The sequence below is a fragment of the Cyprinus carpio genome, chromosome A8, assembly GCF_018340385.1.
Source record: "Cyprinus carpio isolate SPL01 chromosome A8, ASM1834038v1, whole genome shotgun sequence".
NCBI classification, from domain to species: Eukaryota; Metazoa; Chordata; class Actinopteri; order Cypriniformes; family Cyprinidae; genus Cyprinus; species Cyprinus carpio.
Genome location: NC_056579.1, coordinates 20,236,238 through 20,258,828, shown reverse-complemented (window position 1 = coordinate 20,258,828; position 22,591 = coordinate 20,236,238). Strand labels below are relative to the sequence as shown.

The 22,591-nt window shown below is 37.7% G+C and overlaps 1 protein-coding gene and 1 pseudogene across 3 annotated transcripts; both read right to left on the bottom strand.

Moving 5' to 3' along the window:
- Positions 1 to 4,602: 4,602 nt before the first annotated feature.
- LOC109106003 (embryonic polyadenylate-binding protein-like) lies at positions 4,603 to 21,879 on the bottom strand. Of its 3 annotated transcripts, none has more exons than XM_042762712.1 (16): positions 21,769 to 21,879; positions 20,917 to 21,123; positions 20,591 to 20,784; positions 20,357 to 20,472; positions 19,569 to 19,708; positions 19,293 to 19,387; positions 19,086 to 19,223; positions 18,831 to 18,926; positions 17,794 to 18,063; positions 17,612 to 17,693; positions 15,363 to 15,482; positions 14,822 to 14,961; positions 5,549 to 5,651; positions 5,149 to 5,279; positions 4,988 to 5,065; positions 4,603 to 4,872 (listed from the first exon to the last, which is right to left on the bottom strand). In XM_042762712.1, the coding sequence occupies exons 2-15, from the start codon at positions 21,107 to 21,109 to the stop codon at positions 5,006 to 5,008; spliced, it is 1,878 nt and encodes a 625-aa protein (XP_042618646.1). In that variant the 5' UTR covers positions 21,110 to 21,123; positions 21,769 to 21,879; the 3' UTR covers positions 4,603 to 4,872; positions 4,988 to 5,005. The 3 variants fall into 3 exon arrangements, with proteins under 3 accessions (XP_042618646.1, XP_042618647.1, XP_042618645.1); XM_042762713.1 differs by lacking the exon at positions 21,769 to 21,879 and adding an exon at positions 21,420 to 21,736 and having other exon boundaries at positions 4,997 to 5,065; XM_042762711.1 differs by lacking the exon at positions 21,769 to 21,879 and adding an exon at positions 21,420 to 21,735.
- Positions 10,298 to 10,398, bottom strand: LOC122146026 (annotated as a pseudogene).
- Positions 21,880 to 22,591: the final 712 nt, after the last annotated feature.

Here is a 22,591-nt window from a genome sequence, read left to right as displayed (position 1 = left end):
AATGGCACTTAAAGTTTTCAACTGAAATATTACTTTTTCAACCATATAGCCTGTGAATAAATAAATAAAATGCATACTTTTCAGTAAAAGAACACTGAGAGGTTGCGTCTGGTGTTTGGATTTGTACTTAAATATAATGAGCTCCAAGTTTAAGAATAGCCTACACTAGGTTTTTTTTTTTTTTTTACTCTCTATTTAACAGCATTAACTTACAATGAAATACGTCTTCCTTCAGGCAGACTGAATGTTTTCCTGTCTTGCTAAATGTTGGGTCAGTTTGCGCGAGTCCCGCGCGCTGCGAAGCGGGAGCAGCTGACGGAGGATTCCGCTTGGTCTTAAAGCCTTCCGCGAATGCCTACGTTAACAAATAACAATGATTTTGGCAAAAACAATGATAAATTATCAATTGATAATTTGTTATTATTTTGGTCTAGTGAAAATAATAATATGGGCTGCGGGAAAATAATGAATAAAAAGAGTAAGGCTGCTGTGAGTACAGGCATGTTTCAACCCAGTAACAACACACCGTTCCTCACAGCCAAAAAACAGACCGAGTTCAGTTCAGCTGGAGGGGGCTGGGGTAGTTCTGTATAGCTTGTGGGGGTCGAGATAAAGGTGTGAATCTCTTGCTCTTTCATATGGACAGTCTTATGAGGGTTTCAAACTTGCAGAACAGGTTTTAGGACAACTTTAAAGAAAGGTTTGATCCACTTCAAATGTTGACTATATAGCGCAATAAAGTTTATTAGTTATTATAACTTAATTTCAGAGGAAGTTGGCTTAACTTAAAAAAAAAAAAAAAAAAACTGTTGCATTAGGGCGGGGCGATAGGCCTATGGCCTAAAAAAAAATCCCCGATTTTTTTCACAAAAAAAAATCCAATGTACAATTTAAATCTATTTTTTTTTCCCTCCCTACTTAAAATCAATATTCAAATGACAAAGAAATTGTTCAAAACAAGTGTTAATATAACAATATATTATTTTTTTATACTAGCCCATCATGTATCTAACCACCCACTCGGCGTTAAGAGCTGTTCAGATTAAAACTGGCAACTCCGCAGTGAGTCAGTGTCATGGACGGAGGACAGACCAAGTGTAGGCCTAAATCAATTTTCTAGTTTATATTTTCATCTCGTTATGCCGCTGGTTTAGGTTATGTATTTATTTTTATTTCTTATATCAATTATTTGTAAATATAGCAGACACTGTCTAACCGTGTCTACACTGGACGGCCTTGTTCATATAGGGCGAAACATCTCTCACTCTGCAGCAGAGTATGTGAGAGTGGAGCGGCAACAATTTCCCTCCGCGCTCCGCGCTCATTTAATAATCACTAAGCTCCGCGGTTCATTGATACCAGAAACACTGCTCCGCCTTCACTCCGTGGCTAAAGTTGAAATGTTATGTTCATAATAGCTTATAAAAATAAAATAAAAATAAATAAATAAATGAATTATATTACAGGAGAGTTTCAAAGGGGATTAGGCTATTGTGTGCAAACTTTTTGTCCTACCAAACGCCAAACTAATAACATTGTCAGCATTAAAAGGTATAATTGCTGCTTTCTGCTGCGCAAATTTTGTTTGTAATGAAAATAACAGCTTACATTTTCGTCAGTTATTTTATCTACAGATCTATGCATTTCTTACAGATTTCTGCTCATTCAAAATCAGATACAGATGAAGTAGCCTACTGTAAGATTACATTTGTTTGAATGCATTATTGCTAAAGCGATTACGTGTGAATGTGCTGTATCTTTTTAAATCATGCTTTAACCCGAAAATAATCAGTAAAAGGAAGACAAATTCCTTGGGAACTAGCCTGTAACATCCCGCTCGACTATTGCCGTCATTATAATCTTCGTATCAAAGAGATTATGTGTATCAAGCTATAGCTAAATATGTTTAACATGTTAATTCTTGCTAAATATGCAGTTATATTACGGGATGATGGCATGAATTGTATTCGTGATGGAGCGGTGCTGGAGCGAGTGAAAACCACAACCAAACTCACTTTTAAAAAAATCCGCTCCTCTTCAGTCAGAATCACTCCGCTCCGCTCATACTCTGCTCCGCAGCGTGTCTCAAACGCGCGGGGGAGGCTTGAGCCCAATCATTCTCAAAACATAAAATAGCCTATTTATTTTATTTCAACTTTCGTTTTTGTGTTTCAGAGGAAAAATCAGTGTTAAGGCATCTCTCCATTACAGACCGTTCTGAAAGAGGAATTTTTGCAAACGCGTATAAAATTCTTTAAAAAACTTTAACAGAGATGTCTAGAGGGTATTTAAATAGGTCTGCTTCCCACGTAAGATTTTTCTATAGTCGTTCATTTGTCATTATTCAAACTAATCGCAAGTTTACATTAAATTTACAACTATAATCCAGCCTTAATATATTCCACGCTCAAGAATATGCATTACGTTTGTCACAAAGCACAGGCAGAAGTAGCCTAATAATTATGAAAAAGGAGACATTTTAATTATTTTTTAATAAACAAATGTTTTCTTGTCGGCTGCAAGATGAAATTCACAGTGCTGACTCTCTCCACATGGACGCGCCTTTAAAGAGAAATACAACCTTCACAGATTACATAATGCTTTCGTTTTGAATTGATTCGTTTAGAAGACATTTCAAGCTTTCTGTAGATATATTTCTCATGTATGTGAGACACCCAGATTTTCAGTTATTTCATTAGTAGGAAAATCTCACGTGATCGAGAGGGGCGCCTACCTGTCATGCATGCGCATTATTAATTTTTGCACAAACACTTGAATATGAATAATAATTCACATTTTGCATATGCATTACAAAGTAAATAATTTTTTACATGTAATTATCCAAAATAAAACCAAACAAGATTTGTAATGAAGATAAAATATGTAGACAAATACGAATAAATGCTGCACGTGCACTCAGCATCATGCAGAGCAAATCTTGCACTGATATTTTACGGAACATTATACATTTTATATTATGCATTTAAATGCGGCTGCCATTTATTTATTTATTTTATTTATTTATTTTTACTTTACTTAAATTATATGAAAGCAAGCAAAGAAGACTCCATTTAAAATCACTGAAGTTGTCAATTAATGAAGCTCTTTTTTTTTTTTTTTACATCATGTGCACTTTGTTGATAAGTGATGACGTTGTATTAATCCATCCATTCTTTAGAGTTGCAATGATTTAGTTAAATCGTGCAGGTTTAATTTATTCGTTTCTTGTTTTAATTAGGCCTAAATAATGGGAGCGAAATTATACAGTGCCTTACGTTTTACTAAAATAAAGAAAATAATTTATAAAAAACACGCAAGCCTAGCTCACAATAGGCTATCACTTTTAATGCTCCGATGCAAAGTAAACCACATTTTCTTTTTAATAATATAACACATAATTCATATTATATAAATAATACTGCACACTATTTAAATGTGTCTAATCTAAATTATGGTGTAGAGAAAATATATAGATTGGCTCTTCGTGCTGACGCATTCAGGCCGCGTGCTCTGCTTCAGCACTGCAGTTCCCAACCCAACCCCCAGCAGAAGTTAGAGGCTACAGCGCCTCCATCTGCCACAAGAGGGATCTCATCAGACATTTGTCTGAATTAGTCTGTATAAAATACATTAAAAAGGTCATTTAAAATTATCCTACTTCTTTTCACAGTCGGAGTAAGTTTCAATTTAAAGACAGTTTTGTCAAAAGGAAATTGAGCTAACATGTTAGCCTTTTGTCACTGTTCCCCAGCATATCTCTACATTATCTACTTTACAGAAGCTTCCCTCACTCACTCAAGACCATTACAGATCATCTATAAATCTACAGAAATATGATTTGAGGTTCTAAGAAGCAATGCAAAACTTGATAGCTTGTTTTTGGTGGCTTAAGTTTAAACTGTAATGCCTCAGTTAACCGCTAGAGGGTCTCAAGTATAAGTCATGGTTTCTCCACAACTAGACAATTCTAAGTTATGACTTTCTCTTCCACTAGGTGGCTCTCGAGTATAGGATATGCCTTTGCTTATTAATAAAAGTAATACAATAATTGCATGGAAAATCCGCGAAACATTTTCAACAACTTCATGTAATACCACTTTTTACAAAAACGATTGTAATTAAGAATGGTAATGTTTAAATTTCAAGAGCCCCAGTCAGCCAAAAGGGGAGATATATGCTAAATCAACGTACAAAATTTTCTCTAATATGAATAAAATATCAATAAAGGTGTACATATCTGTTCTAGCTGCCTTAGGAGTAGGCTATCTCAAGTTAATAGCAGACCACAGCACTCAATTTAATTCAGCAGATATTTTCAATGCATAAAACTGAAGTTGTTAAATTGTATTTATGCAAAACCATGATAACCTTGATATTATGCATTCAGCACAAACATGAACAAATATTAACCAGACATCATACAATTACAAGCTTTCTATGTTGGACTGTACATCTCAGGTTGCGCTTTTGTTTAGCCCTACAAAACTGAAAAATCTATTACATTTTAAAACAAAGCTTATTTTAATAAAAAGCTCTGTATAGTCCTTGCAAAGGTGTCCATGCCACAAACTCAAAATCACTGTAATAAGAATAAAGACACTCTTTTTGCATGTCCATTAAGCCATGGTCATTTTTATTGCACAAATAAATTTCAAAAAATATTTTTTAGCCTTTTTTTTCCATTTTCCTTTTTTCCCACTATTTTTCAATTTTTTTTTTTTTTTTTTTAATAAACAAAATCAGAAAATCAGAAACACTGTGGAGAGCAAAAGGACATTTGTAGTGTGCGAACCATGCATTAAATGGCACGTGAAGTGCTGTTTTCTTTTACCCTGTTATCTGGAACAACTCACAGACATTTAGTGTGCATGCCTGCAAAAATTAAACAAAGTTGGTCATTTGTGTGTGACACTCGCATGTGCTATTAATTGGCATAGTACACAATTAAGGCCAAATATTAAGATTAAGAAGAATGCACGCAGATTACCGGTCTTACAGAGCTCTCTTATTTTGCAGACAGTTCTTTGGCTTGATGAGCCTGAAGCACAGCTACAGCCTCTTCAACCTACACAGTACAGAAAAGCACAGTGATCAAACAAAATCTGGTCTTAGACTGATTGTTGCGTACATGTTTTTGAGCCGGTGAACCTTGGAGTGCAGGGACTCTGGAGACTCGAGCATGTGCAGTAGTTCAGAGTTGTCGATCTCCAGCAGCATGCCTGTAATCTTTCCCGCAAGAGTCGGATGCGAGGCCTGGATAAGTGGATACAGCCGCTCGCCTGTATGGGATGCAAACAGTTTGGTCGTTTTCCTCATGTTATGATGTAGTACACAGATTGTGTGCTATATTCCAAGCCTTCTCAAGCCGTATGATAACTATCTGCTGCTTTACACTAAACAGACCCTGTAAAGTGTCAGCACTACACCCTCTACTGAAGAGTATTATTAATTTAGGTTACCATCACTGGTTTAAGAAGCAGGTGGTATAACATGATTCAAACTGCTCACAACTTTAACTTTTAAGTGACCGAGTGTGTGCAACCCATACCCAGGAGTTGTTTCTGCTCTTTTAATGGTGCAGCCGCCAGCATGGAGGCAGTAAGGGGCTCCTGGCCTCTCACATGAACCGCCGGCTCTGTATTCTGTACTACCTAAAGAAACAGTAAAAGAAAGACCGTTATATTTTTCTATTTAAATGCTCCTAATGGCGTGTTGCATGGTATGGCACAGTACCGAGCCGAGCCGTACCATGCCTTACTGAGCTGTGCCGAGCAAAGTCGTACCACGCAGTGGGAAAAGCTCCCTAAGTGTCATCACATTGCCATGGTCTGAAACTAGTTCATGAAGTTTTCATTCGTTTTTGTGGCTTTTCTGTTGATATCTTAAATTGGCTTGAAAAGGCCAACTTATTGATCTACTATTTCAACTTATTATTATTATTCTGAGCCAAAATTTAAACACTATCTCCTCCTAGAGCTTTCAAGCTACAACCACCAAACTCTGGGCTGCTATATCTTTTCTAACTTAAGCTTACGGTTTTTGTAAACCAGACTATCAAAACCACCTAAAATCCCATAGACTTTCATTGAGGGTGTGAAAACTTTTGTACAATGAGACTTGTGGTGTTTTTAAGCTGTCTACTGCTATAGCAAAAAAAAACAAAAAACCACCTAAAAAACAGCTAAACCAGCCTAAGATGATTGGCTGCTTTGGCTGATCTCCCAAGCTGGTTTTAAAGGGGTTTTGGCCACTGTTTTAACAGGTCACGCTGGTCTTAGCGGGGTTTTTTTTTTTTAACTGAATAAACTGGTTTTAGCTGGATTATCATAGAAACGTGCTAACATCATGATAGTGACTTGCTAATCATGCTAGCAGCATGCTAGTAACTTTGTAATCATGCTAGCAACATGCTAGTCTTATGCTAATCATGCTGAAAACATGCTAGCGACATACTAGTCACATGCTAATAATGTAAACAACATGCTAGAAACTTGTTAACAAACTAGTGACTTGCTAGTCATGTTAACAACATGCTAGTCATTTGCTAATCATGTTAGTCACTTGGTAATCATGCTAGCAACATGCTAGTTACTTGTTAATAACATACGCGGGAAGTGGGGGTGCTGCAGCACCCCCTGTTTTTTTCTGTGGGCAACTGTTTAACTGTTGGAAAAAATAATAATAATAGTAAAAAAAAAAATAAAAAAATTGGCATCTAAATCACAATATAAAAAACACTATAAAAATGCAAATAGCTGGTATTGTTGGCGGATTGTGATTGTGCTAGTCAACATTACACAAGACGGCTGTTAACTCAAGTTCAGTGGTGTAGATGGTAAAGCGTGTGTCATTCTATTCCTTTTGACGCGATCGACCTGGGTTCGAATCTGCCTTTTGGCGAACATTTTTTTCTCCCTTTTCAAACTTCAGATCACATCAGAAAAGCATTTATTTTTATTGAAATTGAATAAAATAATAAAAAAGTTTAAAATAAAGTATTGGGTAGGATTAGGGTAGGTATAGGGAGGGCTTTTTCCCCAATAAGGTGGCATCCATTTAATAATTAGAATTAAAATTTGCACTCAATTTGCCTACTCAATAATAGCCTATACTTGCCTGTTGCATGCTGTTGCATAACATGAATGGATATTTAGTCAGGGACGTCGTTAGGCCTATTTTAGGGGGGTTGAGGGAGCACCTTTGTGTTTTACATTTGTTAGGAAAAGGACCATTTACATCCAAATGTAATTTAATGCACACAGAACACAACCTAGAAATATATTTCAGAATATAAACTGCTTAATCTGACATTTTCAGTAAGATTTAACGTTACTAAATGTGTTTGTATGCCTGTGCGTTTAACTTGAATAATGTCCAAAAGATATCTGGTTTATGCGCGCAATGCATCTTGCTGCTGCGATAATCATAGTAAAACCGCTTTTAATGGTACATGGATTGTGACTTTGTACGTTTACTACAGAAATGGTAAAATGTATTTAAAAGCTTAATTGACCAATTCGACTTGCTTGGTTTGCACCCCCCCCCCCCCCCCAAAAAATACTGCTATTAGCCCCCCCCCACACACACACACACACGCACGCAGCACCCCCAACCTAAAACATCTTCCCGAGCCCCTGGTTAATAATGCTAGTGACATGCTAATCATGCTGAAAACACGCTAGTGACATTCTAGTCACTTGTTAATCGTGTTAACAACATTCTAATCACTTGCTAATCATACTACCAACATGCTAGTTACTTATTAATCATGCCAACAACATGATAATGACATGTTAATCATGCTGGAAACACGCTAGTGACATGCTAATCATGTTAGTCACTTGCTAATCATTCTAGCAACATGCTAGAAACATGCTAGAAACATGCTAACAACATGCTAGTCACTCGCTAATCATGCTGGAAACATGCTAACAACATCCTAGTCACTTACTTATCATGCTGGAAACATGCTAACAACATGCTAGTAACTTGCTAATCATGTTAGTCACTTGGTAATCATGCTAGCAACATGCTAGTTACTTGTTAATAATGCCAACAACATGCTAGTGACATGCTAATCATGCTGGAAACACGCTAGTGACATGCTAGTCACTTGCTAATCATGCTGGAAACATGCTAACAACATGCTAGTCACTTGCTAATCATGCTGGAAACATGCTAACAACATGCTAGTCACTTGCTAATCATGCTAGCAACATGCTAGTTACTTGTTAATAATGACAACAACATGCTAGTGACATGCTAATCATGCTTGAAACACGCTAGTGACATGCTAGTCACTTGCTAGTCACTTGCTAATCATGCTGGAAACATGCTAACAACATGCTAGTCACTTGCTAATCATGCTGGAAACATGCTAACAACATGCTAGTCACTTGATAACCATGCTGGAAACAATGCTAACAACATGCTAGTCACTTGCTAATCATGTTAGTCACTTGGTAATCATGCTAGCAACATGCTAGTTACTTGTTAATAATGCCAGCAACATGCTAGTGACATGCTAATCATGCTGGAAACATGCTAACAACATGCTAGTCACTTGCTAATCGTGTTAACAACATGCTAATCACTTGCTTATCATACTTATTAATCATGTTACTTATTAATCATGCCAACAACATGATAATGACATGTTAATCATGCTAGAAACACGCTAGTGACATGCTAATCATGTTAGTCACTTGCTAATCATTCTAGCAACATGCTAGAAAAACATGCTAGTCACTTGCTAATCATGCAGGAAACATGCTAACAACATGCTAGTCACTTGCTAATCATGTTAGCAACATGCTAGTCACTTGCTAATAATGCTGGAAAGATGCTAGTGACATGCTAGTCACTTGCTAATCATGCTGCAAACATGCTAGTCACTTGCTAATCATGTTAGTCACTTGGTAATCATGCTAGCAACATGCTAGAAACAAGCTAGTCACTTGCTAATCATGCTGGAAACATTCTAACAACATGCTAGTCACTTGGTAATCATGCTAGCAACATGCTAGTTACTTGTTAATAATGCCAACAACATGCTAGTGACATGCTAATCATGTTGGAAACATGCTAGTCACTTGCTAATCATGCTGGAAACATGCTAACAACATGCTAGTCACTTGCTAATCATGCTGGAAACATGCTTACAACATGCTAGTCACTTGCTAATCATGCTGGAAACATAACATGTCACACTGCTAATCATGCTTAGTCACTGCTGCTGGAAATCATGCTAGCAACATGCTAGTCACTTGTTAATAATGCCAGAAACATGCTAATGACATGCTAATCATGCTGGAAACATGCTAGTGACATTGTAGTCACTTGCTAATCATGCTGGAAACATGCTAACAACATGCTGGAAACATGCTAACAACATGCTAGTCTGCTAGTTACTTGCTAACAAACATGCTAGTGACATTGCTAATCATGCAGGAAACATGGTAACAACATGCTAGTCACTTACTAATCATGCTGGAAACATGCTAACAACATGCTAGTCACTTGTTAATCATGTTAGACACTTGGTAATCATGCTAGCAAACATGCAACATGCTAGTTACTTGTTAATAATGCCAGCAACATGCTAGTGACATGCTAATCATGCTGGGAACACGCTAGTGACATGCTAGTCACTTGCTAATCATGCTGGAAACATGCTAACAACATGCAAGACACTTGCTAATCATGTTAGTCACTTGCTAATCATGCTGGAAACATGCTTACAACATGCTAGTCACTTGCTAATCATGCAGGAAACATGGTAACAACATGCTAGTCACTTGCTAATCATGTTAGTCACTTGCTAATCATGCTAGCAACATGCTAGTTTACTATTTCTTATCTATTTATCGATCTATCTGACTATCTATCTTTTTTCTGATTGATTGTATTGCCTTCAAAACTACTTCAAATTAGTTAAAACTGAAAACCCTCAAACTTTATGCTTTTAAAACTATTGCAAACTTTCTTGCTAGGCTTTTTCAAGCCAACTTAAAGTTTGCCTACAAACTTTACTATCTAGTTTTTACAGTGTTCTTGTATTCACAGTTACAGTCAGTAAAGTTCACGCTGAGAGAGAGGGGTAAACTGGGGCCCCCGGACTGTGTTGTCCTGGGGTGCTGCTACCTCATAAATCAGTGGTGAATAAAAAAACCCCACCACACTGTAATTTCACAAAGTTTGATATACGTGCATGTTTTGGGCACTTTCTATGTATTTTAAAAATACTTTTTTTAAATCCAACTTGATCTTAATTACGTTAATCGATTAAAAATTGTCCAAAAATGAGGAACGCTTCACGAATTTGCGTGTCATCCTTGCGCAGGGGCCATGCTAATCTTCTCTGTATCGTTCCAATAGAGAGCACGGAGGAGAGAGAGCAAGCACGAACAAGTAGCCTGGACGTCTGGTATATATAGCAGTGTCTTCGGGAAAGTCTTCACGAAGGTGGTGAGCAGTTAAACCATGATTTAGTCATTTACCAAGATAATACAAGCACATTGGAGCTGCTGCAGGATATATATGTACATATTCTCATGCATTTCTGATCCTTTAAACTATATATTTGTTGTTATTTATGCTTTTCCACCAGAAACAGACATGCATGCAGATCAGGCGGCCCTCTAGCCAATAGGTTTGGCTCTCAGTGCTGACGCATTCAGGTCATGTGATATGTTCTCCTCCCCCAACACTGCAGTTCCCAACCCCCAACGTCAGGACTTCTCTCGTCACTCGTGTGAGAGCATTACACGAGAATCCGAAGCATCCAAAGGTCTTTTCTTTATATTTAAATTCTTTAAAGTTAGAGGCAACAGTGCCCTTAACTGCCACAAGCAGGATCTCCTAATCAGCAAAAGTAGATGTTTATAACACAGTTATAGCACAGTTATAACAATATATAATTATAAAGTTATAGCACAATTCACTACAAAATTAGAGCACAACGTTGTGTCTGAAATGTACATTAGCAAGCTCATTTACTGATTCCTTAATGTGAGATAAATCTACACATTACATAACAGTGAAACAAAGAAAAGTTTTGTCAAAAGGTAAGTGAGCTAACATGTTAGCCTTTTGTCACGGTTCATGTTCCCCGGCACAGCTCCACACAACTCTACATTATCTAGCCTACATTACAGCAGCCTCCCTTGCTCACTTAAGGCCATTACATACAGAGACAGACATCAGATCATCCACAAATCTCCAGCAATGTGATTTCTGGTAAGCGCAAAGGCGGCAGTGTTTGCACTCCAGTGAACTGTCGCTGGGGAACAGATGTTTCTATTGTTGTCAAGCACCTCTGTCCTGACACCGAACTCATTACAGTTAAAATACGGCCATTCTTTCTTCCACGTGAGTTTAGTTTGGTCATTTTCACAGTAACGTACATACCTCCGCTGGCATATAAAAGCAATGCAATGGACACTCTTTATAAAACTATAGATAGTCTGGAGAACAAATACCCAGATGCTGTTTTTATTGTTGATGGAAACTTTAACAGGGTAAACCTGAAAAAGTTCCTACCTAAATTCTACCAACACATAACTTTTCGCACTCAAGTAGATCAGATGCTTGATCACTGCTACACAGCACTCAAAAACAGTTACAAGCCCCTCCCCCGCCCTGCCTTCGGTAAAGCAGATCACTCGTCCATTCTTCTTCTGCCTGCATACAAACAAAGGCTTAAAACAGTTATCAGTTCAATCCATCAATGGAGGGAGGAAGCCATCTTCACACTTCAGGACTGTTTTCACACAACAGATTGGCAGATCTTTCAGGATGCAGCTGGCACAGACATTGAGGAACATACAAACCCTGTCACTGATTACATCAATGTGTGCACTGAAAAAATTATCCCAAAAATCTGTGTTTAAAACCTTTCCAAACAAAAAACCCTGTATGAATGCTGATGTCAGGGCCAAACTCAAAGATGGTACTTCAGCCTACAACTGAGGTGACACTGAGGCATACAGAAGGGCCAGATACGATCTTCAGAGAGCTATCAGTTCTGCAAAGAGAGTCTATAAAGACAAAATGGTGGAAAACTTTCAGGGATCTAATCTCAAGCTCCTGTGGAACGGCTTACACAATCACAGAACACAGTGGAAAAAAAGATGGAAAAACCTACAACATGGATCTGTCTGCCTCTCTGCCAGATGAGTTGAATGCCTTCTATGCATGGTTTGAGGATAGCAACACCTTACCTGTAGTGAAACTGCCAGCAGGTAATAATAGCTGTTCTCTTACCTTCTCCTTGCCTGATGTAACCAGATCACTTCGAGCGGTCAACCCACGCAAAGCACCTGGTCATGATGGTGTTCATGGCGGTGTCCTCAGATCGTGTGCCAACCAGCTAGCAGAGGTACTTAAAGACATCTTCAGTCTTTCCCTTAGACTGTCTGCGATTCCCACCTGCTTTAAGAAAACCACCATCGTCCCTGTTCCCAAGAAGTCTGTTGTCACCTGCCTGAATGACTACTGACCTGTGGCACTGAAGTGTTGAGCGGGTCATTAAAGACCACATCTGTTCCTTCTTGCCAGACACCATGGACCCTCTCCAGTCCAGTTCGACTGATGACACCATTGCTCTAATCGTTCACAATGCCCTCACACACTTGGACAAAAAAAACCCTTATGTGCAGATGCTGTTGATTGATTACAGCTCTGTGTTTAACACCATCATCTCATCAAAACTTATCACAAAGCTCAGAGATCTAGAACTAAACTCATCTCTGCAACTGGATAATGGACTTTCTGACTTGCAGACAGGGCTGCGTTCTCAGCCCCCTCCTATACTCTGTTCACATACGACTGTACTGCCAAACACAGTTCCAATATCATCTTTAGGTTTGCTGATGACACATCAATCCTGGGTCTAATCACAAATGGAGATGAGGTGAGAACACCATCACAATGGTGCAATGACAACAACCTCTGCCTCAGTCAGTGTCAGCAAAACCAAAGAGATGATCGTGGACTACAGGAGGTCAGCCACGCCCCATTATATATCAAATGATCTGCAGTAGAAAGAGTTAAGAGCATCAAGTTCCTTGGTGTGCACCTCTCTGATGACCTATCCTGGTCTCTGCACACCACATCAGTAGTTAACTCTGCACGCCGGCGGCTCTACTTCCTACGGAAGCTCAAAAGCTTTGTTCTCCCACCCAATATCCTTACAAACTTCTACAGATGTACCATTGAGAGCATTCTGTCGGGGAGCCTTACTGTATGGGACAGCAGCTGCTCACTCCTCGACAACAAGGCCCTTCAGAGAGTTGTGAAAACAGCTGAAGTCATCATCGGCAACAAACTTCCATCCCTACAGGACCTTTTTCATCAATGATGTCTGAGGAAGGCCCAAAAAAAATCACAGCTGACCCTAGTCACCCAGCACACAGTCTGTTTATCAAACTGCCATCCATCAGGCAGGCAATACCGGAGCATTCAGTCCAGAACCAGCAGACTGAACAACAGCTTCTACCTGCAGGTTATCAGAACGCTTAAACTATAAAGCGGTCTCTAAAATTGCACTATTATCCCCCTTCATTTCATATCAAAGACTATAAAAACATCATGTCTTTTGAATCTTGCATACTTTGCACAACTAGATTACATACCTCAAAGCAAAGTCTCCACCTCATCCTTGCACTTGTGCACTTTTTATTTTTATTATTTTTACTTTTTATTTTTTACTTTTAGTGTTATTGTATTGTGAATCTGTTGTAATCATTATTCTACATTTCTGATACTTTAAACTTCTGTCTTGCTTGCCCCTTTACTATTTATTTCTGTTGTTATTCTTGTACTGCTGTAGATTGCCTAAGCTTTACAAAAAGCATTTCAATGTACATTCTGTCACTGACACTTGTACATATGACAAATAAAACTTGAAACTTGAGGTTCTAAGAAGCAATGTAAAAACTGATAGATTGTTTTGGTTGCTTTAGTTTAAACAGTTCTCCGCTAGAGGGTATGAAAGTTATGTCTGAAGAGCATTTTTGAAGCCCAAAGTGGGTGGAGCCAGCCGTAGCCATCTTGGCAATGCCAAGGGGAAAGAGGTGGGATGTTATGTCTTCCTCTGCCACTAGGTGGCTCTCGAGTAACGGATATGCCTTTGTTTACCAATAGAAGCGTCACTTCGGTTTTAAGTATTTTACTGCATGAGCAGATAAATAGCAAATTTGGATGTAATTTCTTAAAGGTAGGGTTTTGAAGCCTAAAGTGGGTTTCGCTGGCCATCGCCATCTTGGCAGCGCTTCACTCCTGGATAATCGAAACCTGTCACTCAAGTGTCCACTCCCTTAATTAAGAAGAACTTTAAGGCGTGTAATATAAATTTAATGGATGAGTTCATGTCATGAAGAGCAAAATTAGCTATATATACCAAAACTCTTTTTGTACCAGTCTGTAAACATTTTTTTCTGCTGTAAAATTGGGCATTTTAACATGGGGGGTTGGATCTTTGGGACTGACTCCCTTTTGAAGCCAGTCGATAAATTGCAGTTTAAAGGGCAGCTCTTATGCCCATTTTTATAAGATGTAATATTGGTTGTCCCCAGAATGTGTTTGTCCCCAGGGGCTTTTTGGCGTGCATCACGTTAAATGCAAATGAGCTGCATATTCTCGCATCTGTGCATCTATACTGTTGTCCAGTTGGAATTTTCACCCCAAAAAGGCAGCTGCGCTACCGAAGCGCCACCTAGTGGCTGTTACCCAAAAAGCAACGGTTTCACCATGGCATAGCTGCAAGTGAGTTCAGCTTGAGTACAGAATGAAAAAATACAGGTGTGCATGTACATGTTACCTGGTGAATGACAGAAGCTGGAGCACTGATGACCTGCTGCACATTTCGCACTCCTGCAGAGTATTTGTATTGACCGACTCCTCTGACTACAGCTCCGGCGCCTGCAGTTCTCCCACCTGCAGTCTGTGTGCCAATGTTGGCTAAGTCAAGAGAAAACAAGAAATGATGATTCACATTCCAGCTAGAAACAGAACACTCAGGATGACACTAACATCCGTCAATTCTAGCTCATATTATTACATTTTAACATATAGTTCAAAGCAATTGAGAGACAAGAGAAACAATGCAAAAGGCCCATTTCCCATTTTTTTTTTTTTTTAAAAAGAACTTGTATACAAATACAACACACATTTTTTTTTTTATCATTGTGGGGAATTTCTGCTGACACTTTTTATATTTGGCTAACTTAGCATGTTTATTAATTTGTTTTCAACACTGTGAGGATTGGCTGGTCCCCACGGTTTAGTGGATTTCAAGTTTTACTATGCTTGTGGGAACATTTTGACCCCACAATGTAGGTTTAAAACACACAGAGCCTTACCCATTTGTTGGGTGTTGTTAACAATGTGAGGAACCTGAGTGGAGGCCTGGCGGACTGTGCTGATGGTGGTAGAGGGCCTGCGGGGCACCGCTTGTCTCACAAACTGAGCTGTGAATGGAGCTAGTGCAGCCAATAACAAAAATTAACAAATACAAAACAAACACACAACACAATAGCACACAGAGGTTAAAAAAGAAATGTGTATTTGAATGATATTGGTGGCATGTAATAAACTACAGTATTGCTCATAGAAACATAAAAACACCCTCTATTGATAATCAGTTCTCCACAGTAAGCGCACAAAGATGGAAAACAAAAGGGCAGAGAGAGGACCAAAAACTAAAAGAGAGACTTAAAATATTGTCTTAAATGTATTCCATGTAACAGTTATTGTTTAATTTGAAAAAAAACAAAAAAAAAAAAACACGTTCCAACGTAGTAAAGAAAGCAGCCTGTTTTTTTATAAAAGACTAATATAAGAAGAACTGATTTTTTAAAGTTGACTTTTATGTGATGAAAGTCAAGTCGAAGTCGACTAATCACTGATGGCGTCATTAATGAACAAATAAGTCTGGAGCTGTGACAAAATCCCTTGTGCACAGGTATGGCATATGACACAGTGCTGCCCACATGGCTACTGCTACTAACAGCTCATTTTTATCAGTTCTTTTGCCTTTGAGCAGAAACCTGTGAGAAATAAAATGACCCATTCTAAATCAGATATAAAGTAGCACAGTAAAGATTACATTTATATGAATGCATTAGTGAGAGCGATTGCGTGTGTGAATTAATTCTACATGGCAGCGTCTCTCTAGTAGTAGTGATGCTGTGGGATGTAGGTATTAAGAAATATATGTTTGAACTTTTCAGTTTCTAAGTTATTTTATTGAGAAATCACAGAACAGTGTTGACAGTACATTTCCGCGCTGAATGATTGTGCGCGCGCAATGTGTGTGACATACGAGCTACTGTCTGTAGCCTGTGTGTGCGCGTCACAGCAGCACATTAGATTAGAACAGCGATTAACTTACCTGTACAATAAGCTGTTTAGAATGTGCATTTCTCCCGTTCAATTTCGAGCATCCAGTAATATAATCACACGTCTTGTGGAGCATACATTTATTTGTCATTTTAACTGTTTGGAAACAGAGTGTAAATGTGGAAGTCCTTCAAAGATTTATTATCCTGGTACGCCCTCTATAGGACCAGCGACTAGTCGACATCAAGCTTAAAGTGTCATGGCAGAGCACTGAAGTCGACTAGTCTGTGCAACCCCTAATCTATACATCAGAAAGCTTTGGAGAATCTCATTTTAAGACTATAAAAATGATCTTTAGGTTCATTAGGTTTAAGATAAAAAAAAAAAAAAAGATTTGTATAAAAGATGTGAAAAACTAGCTGTGTGTACTGCATTGTATATGCAAGAAGAAATATTTAGGCAAAGAAAGTATTTTGTATATTAGAAAATATAAAGTTTGGGGTTGGTAAGATTTTTTAATGTTTTATTTAAATAAAACCTTATGCTCACCAAGTCTGCATTTATTTAAGATTTTTTTTTTTTTTTTTAAACAGAAAAACAGTAAAATTGTGAAATACTATTCAATTAAAACAAATTTAATTGAGGAAATGTTTTCAATTTAAATACATTAAAATTTATTCCTGTGATGCAAAGCTGAATTTTCAGCATCATTACTCTAGTCTTTAGTGTTACATGTTAAAAAATGATTAAAAAAATAAGCTTGTGTGTCATATCTATATGAAAATGTCTTTCATGTTACTAATGATCAATTTAATGCATAAATCCTTCATACCCCAAACTTTTGAACAACAGTGTATTGTTGAATAAAGTCATTATTTTTGTTTTCTTCGTGTACAAAAAGTATTCTCGTCGCTTCATAACGGCTGAACGGTTGAATCACTGATGGCAGATGGACTATTCTGACAATGCTTTTCATAATTTTCCTGGACCTTGACAGTGTATTTTACTTGGTAGTCTATGGGACAGTCACAAGCCTCCCGGTTTTCATCCAAAGTATCTTAAATTGTGTTCCGAAGATGAATGAAAATTTATGGGTTTGGAATGACATGGGGGTAAGTGATTAATGACAATTTTAATTTTGGGGTGAAGTCTCCCTTTAACTTTTAAAGCATTAAATCATGTGAATAATCAGAGCATGACTTTTTTCTTTTTACTTTCCACAGAGCCCAACAAGAACTGTTGCTAAATTGCTACGTGAATAGATCTTTACCTTGAGTCCTCGGTGCTTGAGCTGTCCAGCGCGGCACAGGCCGCAGGTTTGGTACGGTGTTGTAAAAAGAGCGAACCTGATGCTAGAAATGCAGATATGCATGTAAGTTCACACAGCAGAAGTAATGCAGATAATGCAATCATCATTCAAAACCACACATGCATATAAACCCTTCAACCCACTTGCGGCACAGAGGTCATGTAGTAGCCGGAGCTCTGCTGGTAGGTGGTGGGTATGGCGGGGCTGGGAATGGCTCGAATGCTGGCTAGTCTCTGCATGTACTGATTGGTGAGGATTGCCTTTCGCTCCTCTTTTCTCTGGGCAAGAGCCACGTATAGTGGTTTAGTGCTAACGATACGGCCATTCATCTCAGTCACTGCCTTCGTGGCCTCTTCAGGAGAGGAAAAACACACAAAGCCAAAGCCTCTACTGTGGCCTCCATCTGTCATCACCTATCCAAAATATAAGAAAATCAATAGCAAGACTTAGTTCAGTTTCTCAGTGTAAAAATGCACAAATACGAGAATTTCCCTTTTTGTCAACAAGAACCACCATTTTAATGCAATAGAGTTTTAGGCAAAACTAGCATTATTTTAGCATCATTAATCAATAGTTTTAATTTGTTTTAATTTTTCATATTTTCAATTTAGCTAAAATTTGTTTTTACTTAAAGTATATATAGTTTCATTCGCCTTAAATTTCAGTTTGATTTATTTTAGTACATAGTTAAATGAAAATAAATATTGCCTTGACAAGTGGCTGTATATAAGTTTAATTTTATTTCAAGTAACAAAAGCATATGTTTTAGTTTAAGGTAATGATAAACACGGGTGAAGCAGGTTCTCCAATGAGATGGAAAAAAGGTGGGTAGGAACTTATTAATTAAGAATTGGTTGGATGGTGAAAACTGTGTCACCATGGAGCTAAAACAAATGTGCGTTTTCTAAAATAATGGGTAAATAGCTTTTTGAAAAGATGTATTTTTTTGTGTTTAAAAAAAGATTTCATGATTAACTTAAAGCAGAAAAGAGCATTGTGACTATACAACTGACATCACACACTCATTACTAATAAACTTCAAGTGTGATTAAAACAAACAAACAAAAAAAAAAAAGGATATTAGAGTCCTATCAAACTTTTTACTGTATTTTGTTGTTTGTTGTCCTGGCAACCTTGCTACTGTTTAGTAAGATGTGTATTCTTGTGTGCTTTACATTACCTTTGCACTGGTGATGGTTCCATAAGGTGCAAACTCTTTCCTTAATTTCTCATCATCAATGATGTCATCGAGATTTTTTACATAGAGATTAACCCCCTAAAATCAAACAAACAATGCATGCATCAAAACATATTCCTGAAAAATCAACACACAGTTGAGCATATGCAAATCCTTCTAATAAGATTAGGACGATATTGAATTTTGGCTGTGTTTTCAGATTTATACAAGTTACCATGCAGGTAAGCATGTGTGTACCTGGTAGCGTTGTATGCGTTCCTGCTTTATTTGCTCAAACTTGCGTTTGAGTTCTCCTTGCCTCTCCACTCTTTTCTGAGCTCTGCCCACATACAGGACTTTGCCATTCAGCTCTTTGCCATTCATTTCAGTTACTGCCTACCACAGAGAAAAGGAATGACTTCAATCTCCATACCTACCGACATGTAAAGTACAATGTTTTCTTACCCTCCTGGCGTCTCCGTGGTTTTCAAAGTTGACAAATCCAAAGCCACGAGAGCATCCCCTTTCATCTGTCATTACACAGACGCTAAGGGTCTTACCTGTGAACCAGAGCCAGCTTTAAAAGCAGCAGAATCAATATTTGTATGTTGACAAATTGTACCCTAGATCTGAAGTCAAAGATTAAATACCCCTGCTGATACTTTAAGTGCATTTGCATATTTCACTTGTATATTCCCAAAAGATATCTTTACAAGAAAATCCCCATATGAAACTGCTTACCAAATTCAGAGAAGATGCTCTTCAGTTTCTCACGGTCAATATCTTCACCGAAGTTCTTAATGTACACATTGGTAAACTCCATGGCTTTAGCTCCCAACTCTGCCTCACGTTCCTTACGAGACTTGAAATGCCCTACAAAACTGCAAAGGCCCATTGAAATAAATGGTTAAAAAGAAAGCCAAACTGGAAAAAATAAATTAAGAATGTCAGTTCTGCAGTTGAATTTAAGGCGTAAAGTTTTGGATATGTTTAATTTAGAAAACATATCACTTACAAGGACAAACCCCAAAGCACAAATTAACAAAATATTATCAGAAAAAAAATTGCATAAAATCAGTTTTCAGCTTTTTTCACTTGAAGGCCGACCGTTATCCAACTAAATGTTTGATATATATCCCACATACACGAATATATATTTGTGATATTCCTGTTACAATTATGACAAAGCTGCTTGTTTTCAAACTTTTTATTGACAGGCCTATATTTAATTAACATGGTTAAGTAATTTTATATAATTAACTATGATTTACGTCATAATTTCAGAAGTTGTGCTATTTTAAAGAACTGCATGTTCTTCAATAAAAACAAAAGTTAGCTTGTTTACACCTTGATTTTGTATGCCTGTGTTTTTTCTAGCATTTTGAATTAGATTTGAATTAGATTATATATCCAACTATTTTATTTATTTAAATCTTTTTTAAATCATACTGCAGCCCCGTGGGAAGTCTGCTCAGATCCTATAGTGTTCCTCAGCCCCCTGGTTGAGAACCACTGGAGTCAATACTTACACTTTGCGGTCGTTCAGAAGCATGCCGTTCATGGTCTCAATGGCTCTGTTGGCTGCTTCTTGGGTCTCAAAGTGCACAAAACCATAACCCTTTGAGCCATTCTCATCACAAACCACCTAGAACGAAAAATGCATTAGTTACTTTCTTTGTAAATTATTTAAATGAACTTGGATAAAGCTGCCTTGAAGATATTTCAATAATCATTAAAAGTCACAGTACTGAAAAAGGATGTACCTTACATGACAAGATGTTACCAAAGGCAGAAAAGGTGTCATAGAGAGCCTTGTTGTCAATCGACTCATCCATGTTCTTGATGAAGATGTTTCCCACACCAGACTTTCTCAGACCTGGATCTCGCTGAGACCACATGATCCTGATCGGACGACCCTTGATGACTTCATAGTTCATTGTGTCAAGGGCACATTCCGCTCGACGTAGAAAAAAAGTCAGATTCACTATTTTGAAAAGTGCTATAATCACAGTTCTTTCTTCCCAAACCAAACTTCAATTAAAAAGCATTCACAGTTCAATTTTCAACACCCCAGTAAGAGTGTGCTCACCATCAGCAGGCTGCTGGAAGTTGATGTAAGCATAACCGAGGGATCTCCGTGTAATGACATCACGGCACACACGGATGGACATGATCTGACCAGCAGGAGAAAACTTCTGGTACAGCATGGCCTCAGTGACATCAGGATGAAGGTCACCGACATAGAGAGAGGCTAATGGGTATGCTGGTCCACTGCTATTCATCCTTCAGAAGCACTCTGCAATAGAGAAACTCGGGTAAGAAAAAAAATAAAAAATAAAAAATTTCCCCACTTTCAAGGACATCTTACACTTTAATTGACAATTAGCAATACATTCAAGGCCCCTCTAACAATTAGCAATACACTTGACTTTTTTACATTAATAAAAATACAACTGTTAGGCTAATTGTTAGTTCATGTCCATTAAATAATATGAACAGATACAATTGTTGATTTTAATAATGTATTTAGCATTAGTAACGTTGAAACTAATATTTTCCATAGTTCGCTCATGTTAACAAATGCAATCTTACTTTGAAGCGTTACCCAAAATTGTAATATTGGTAGGTGCACGAATACACAGAATCCTGTTGCCGATAAAACACTGCAGGAATCCCCTCGAGCTCACTTGGACTACTTTTCAGTTCCATTTACGTTACTTTAAAATTCACTCAAACGCGAAAAAGAACATTTTATGATTTGATGCTCCGTGTTTAATTTCATGTGCATATGCGTTATTTATATATTTGAACAGCCATATATGTGAATCATTAATAGGCACACACGCCAGCAACTGCGGCTGATGGGCAAAAACTAAAAATAGCTAAAAGTTTATTATTAAAACATGAACCCCTATGAGGAAACAACGTTAGTTACAGTTACCTGGTTTAATGTGGAGCACATAAGCATTTCCTTCAGTGTAGCTGCAAGCGGGCTCCACCCCGTTGGGACTGATTTTGTGTCAGTTTAATTATTACCGAGGAACACCTAACAAAAAATCATCACCTATAACCGCTTCTCATCAATTTTTCGCGTAAGAAAATAGTTCTTGTGAGCGCCCACTGTCCAGTGATTATTTGATCACTATAAAACATATATTTAAAAAAAAAAGTGGTTACTGAGCTGTAAAACACTCAATATCGAAAAAAAAAAAGGTCAACTACGGGGAACAGGGATGTGGTTACTGAGCTGTAGTACATTCAATATCGATGTGTATTAAGCGCTGTCTTGCGTTTGTTTTTGTTTTTTTGCAGTAATCTCCGATCCACATCTAGTGGGTGGAGATTGGTAGGTTTAGGGGTGGAGATGGGTGGGTTTAGGAATCAGGGGGTGAAGAGTTTAGGTATATTATGGATTCAACCATGCCCCCTGGAGCTTGTGTTCTGCAGTGAGGACCATCTCGTTTTTAGGCTTTCTGATCATCTCTCAATGCTATGGGTCATATGCAAACTGCTAATCCCGGGTGAAGGTGCATGCATCATTTTATATTGATTGACAGTATTCCACACATTGTTTAAACAAGTGTAGGTAACAAAATAAATAGTTATAAAATTTTTAATGCTGTCAAAGATTAATCGCATCCAAAATAAAAGTTATTTTTGGTTGACATGATATATGTGTGTGTACTGTCCATATTTATTATGTATATATAAATACACACACATGCATGTATATATATTTGAGAAAAATATGTTACGTTTACATA

Bases quoted from the DNA above. Each gene is read 5' to 3' on its own strand.
- LOC109106003 (XM_042762712.1), bottom strand. From the start codon at position 21,109: ATGAATAGCAGTGGACCAGCATACCCATTAGCCTCTCTCTATGTCGGT. The intron at 20,473-20,590 runs GTACATCCTTTT...TTTTCGTTCTAG, and splicing joins GTAACATCTTGTCATGTAAG to GTGGTTTGTGATGAGAATGG. The intron at 15,483-17,611 runs GTAAAGATCTAT...TGGCTGCACTAG, and splicing joins TCAAGCACCGAGGACTCAAG to CTCCATTCACAGCTCAGTTT.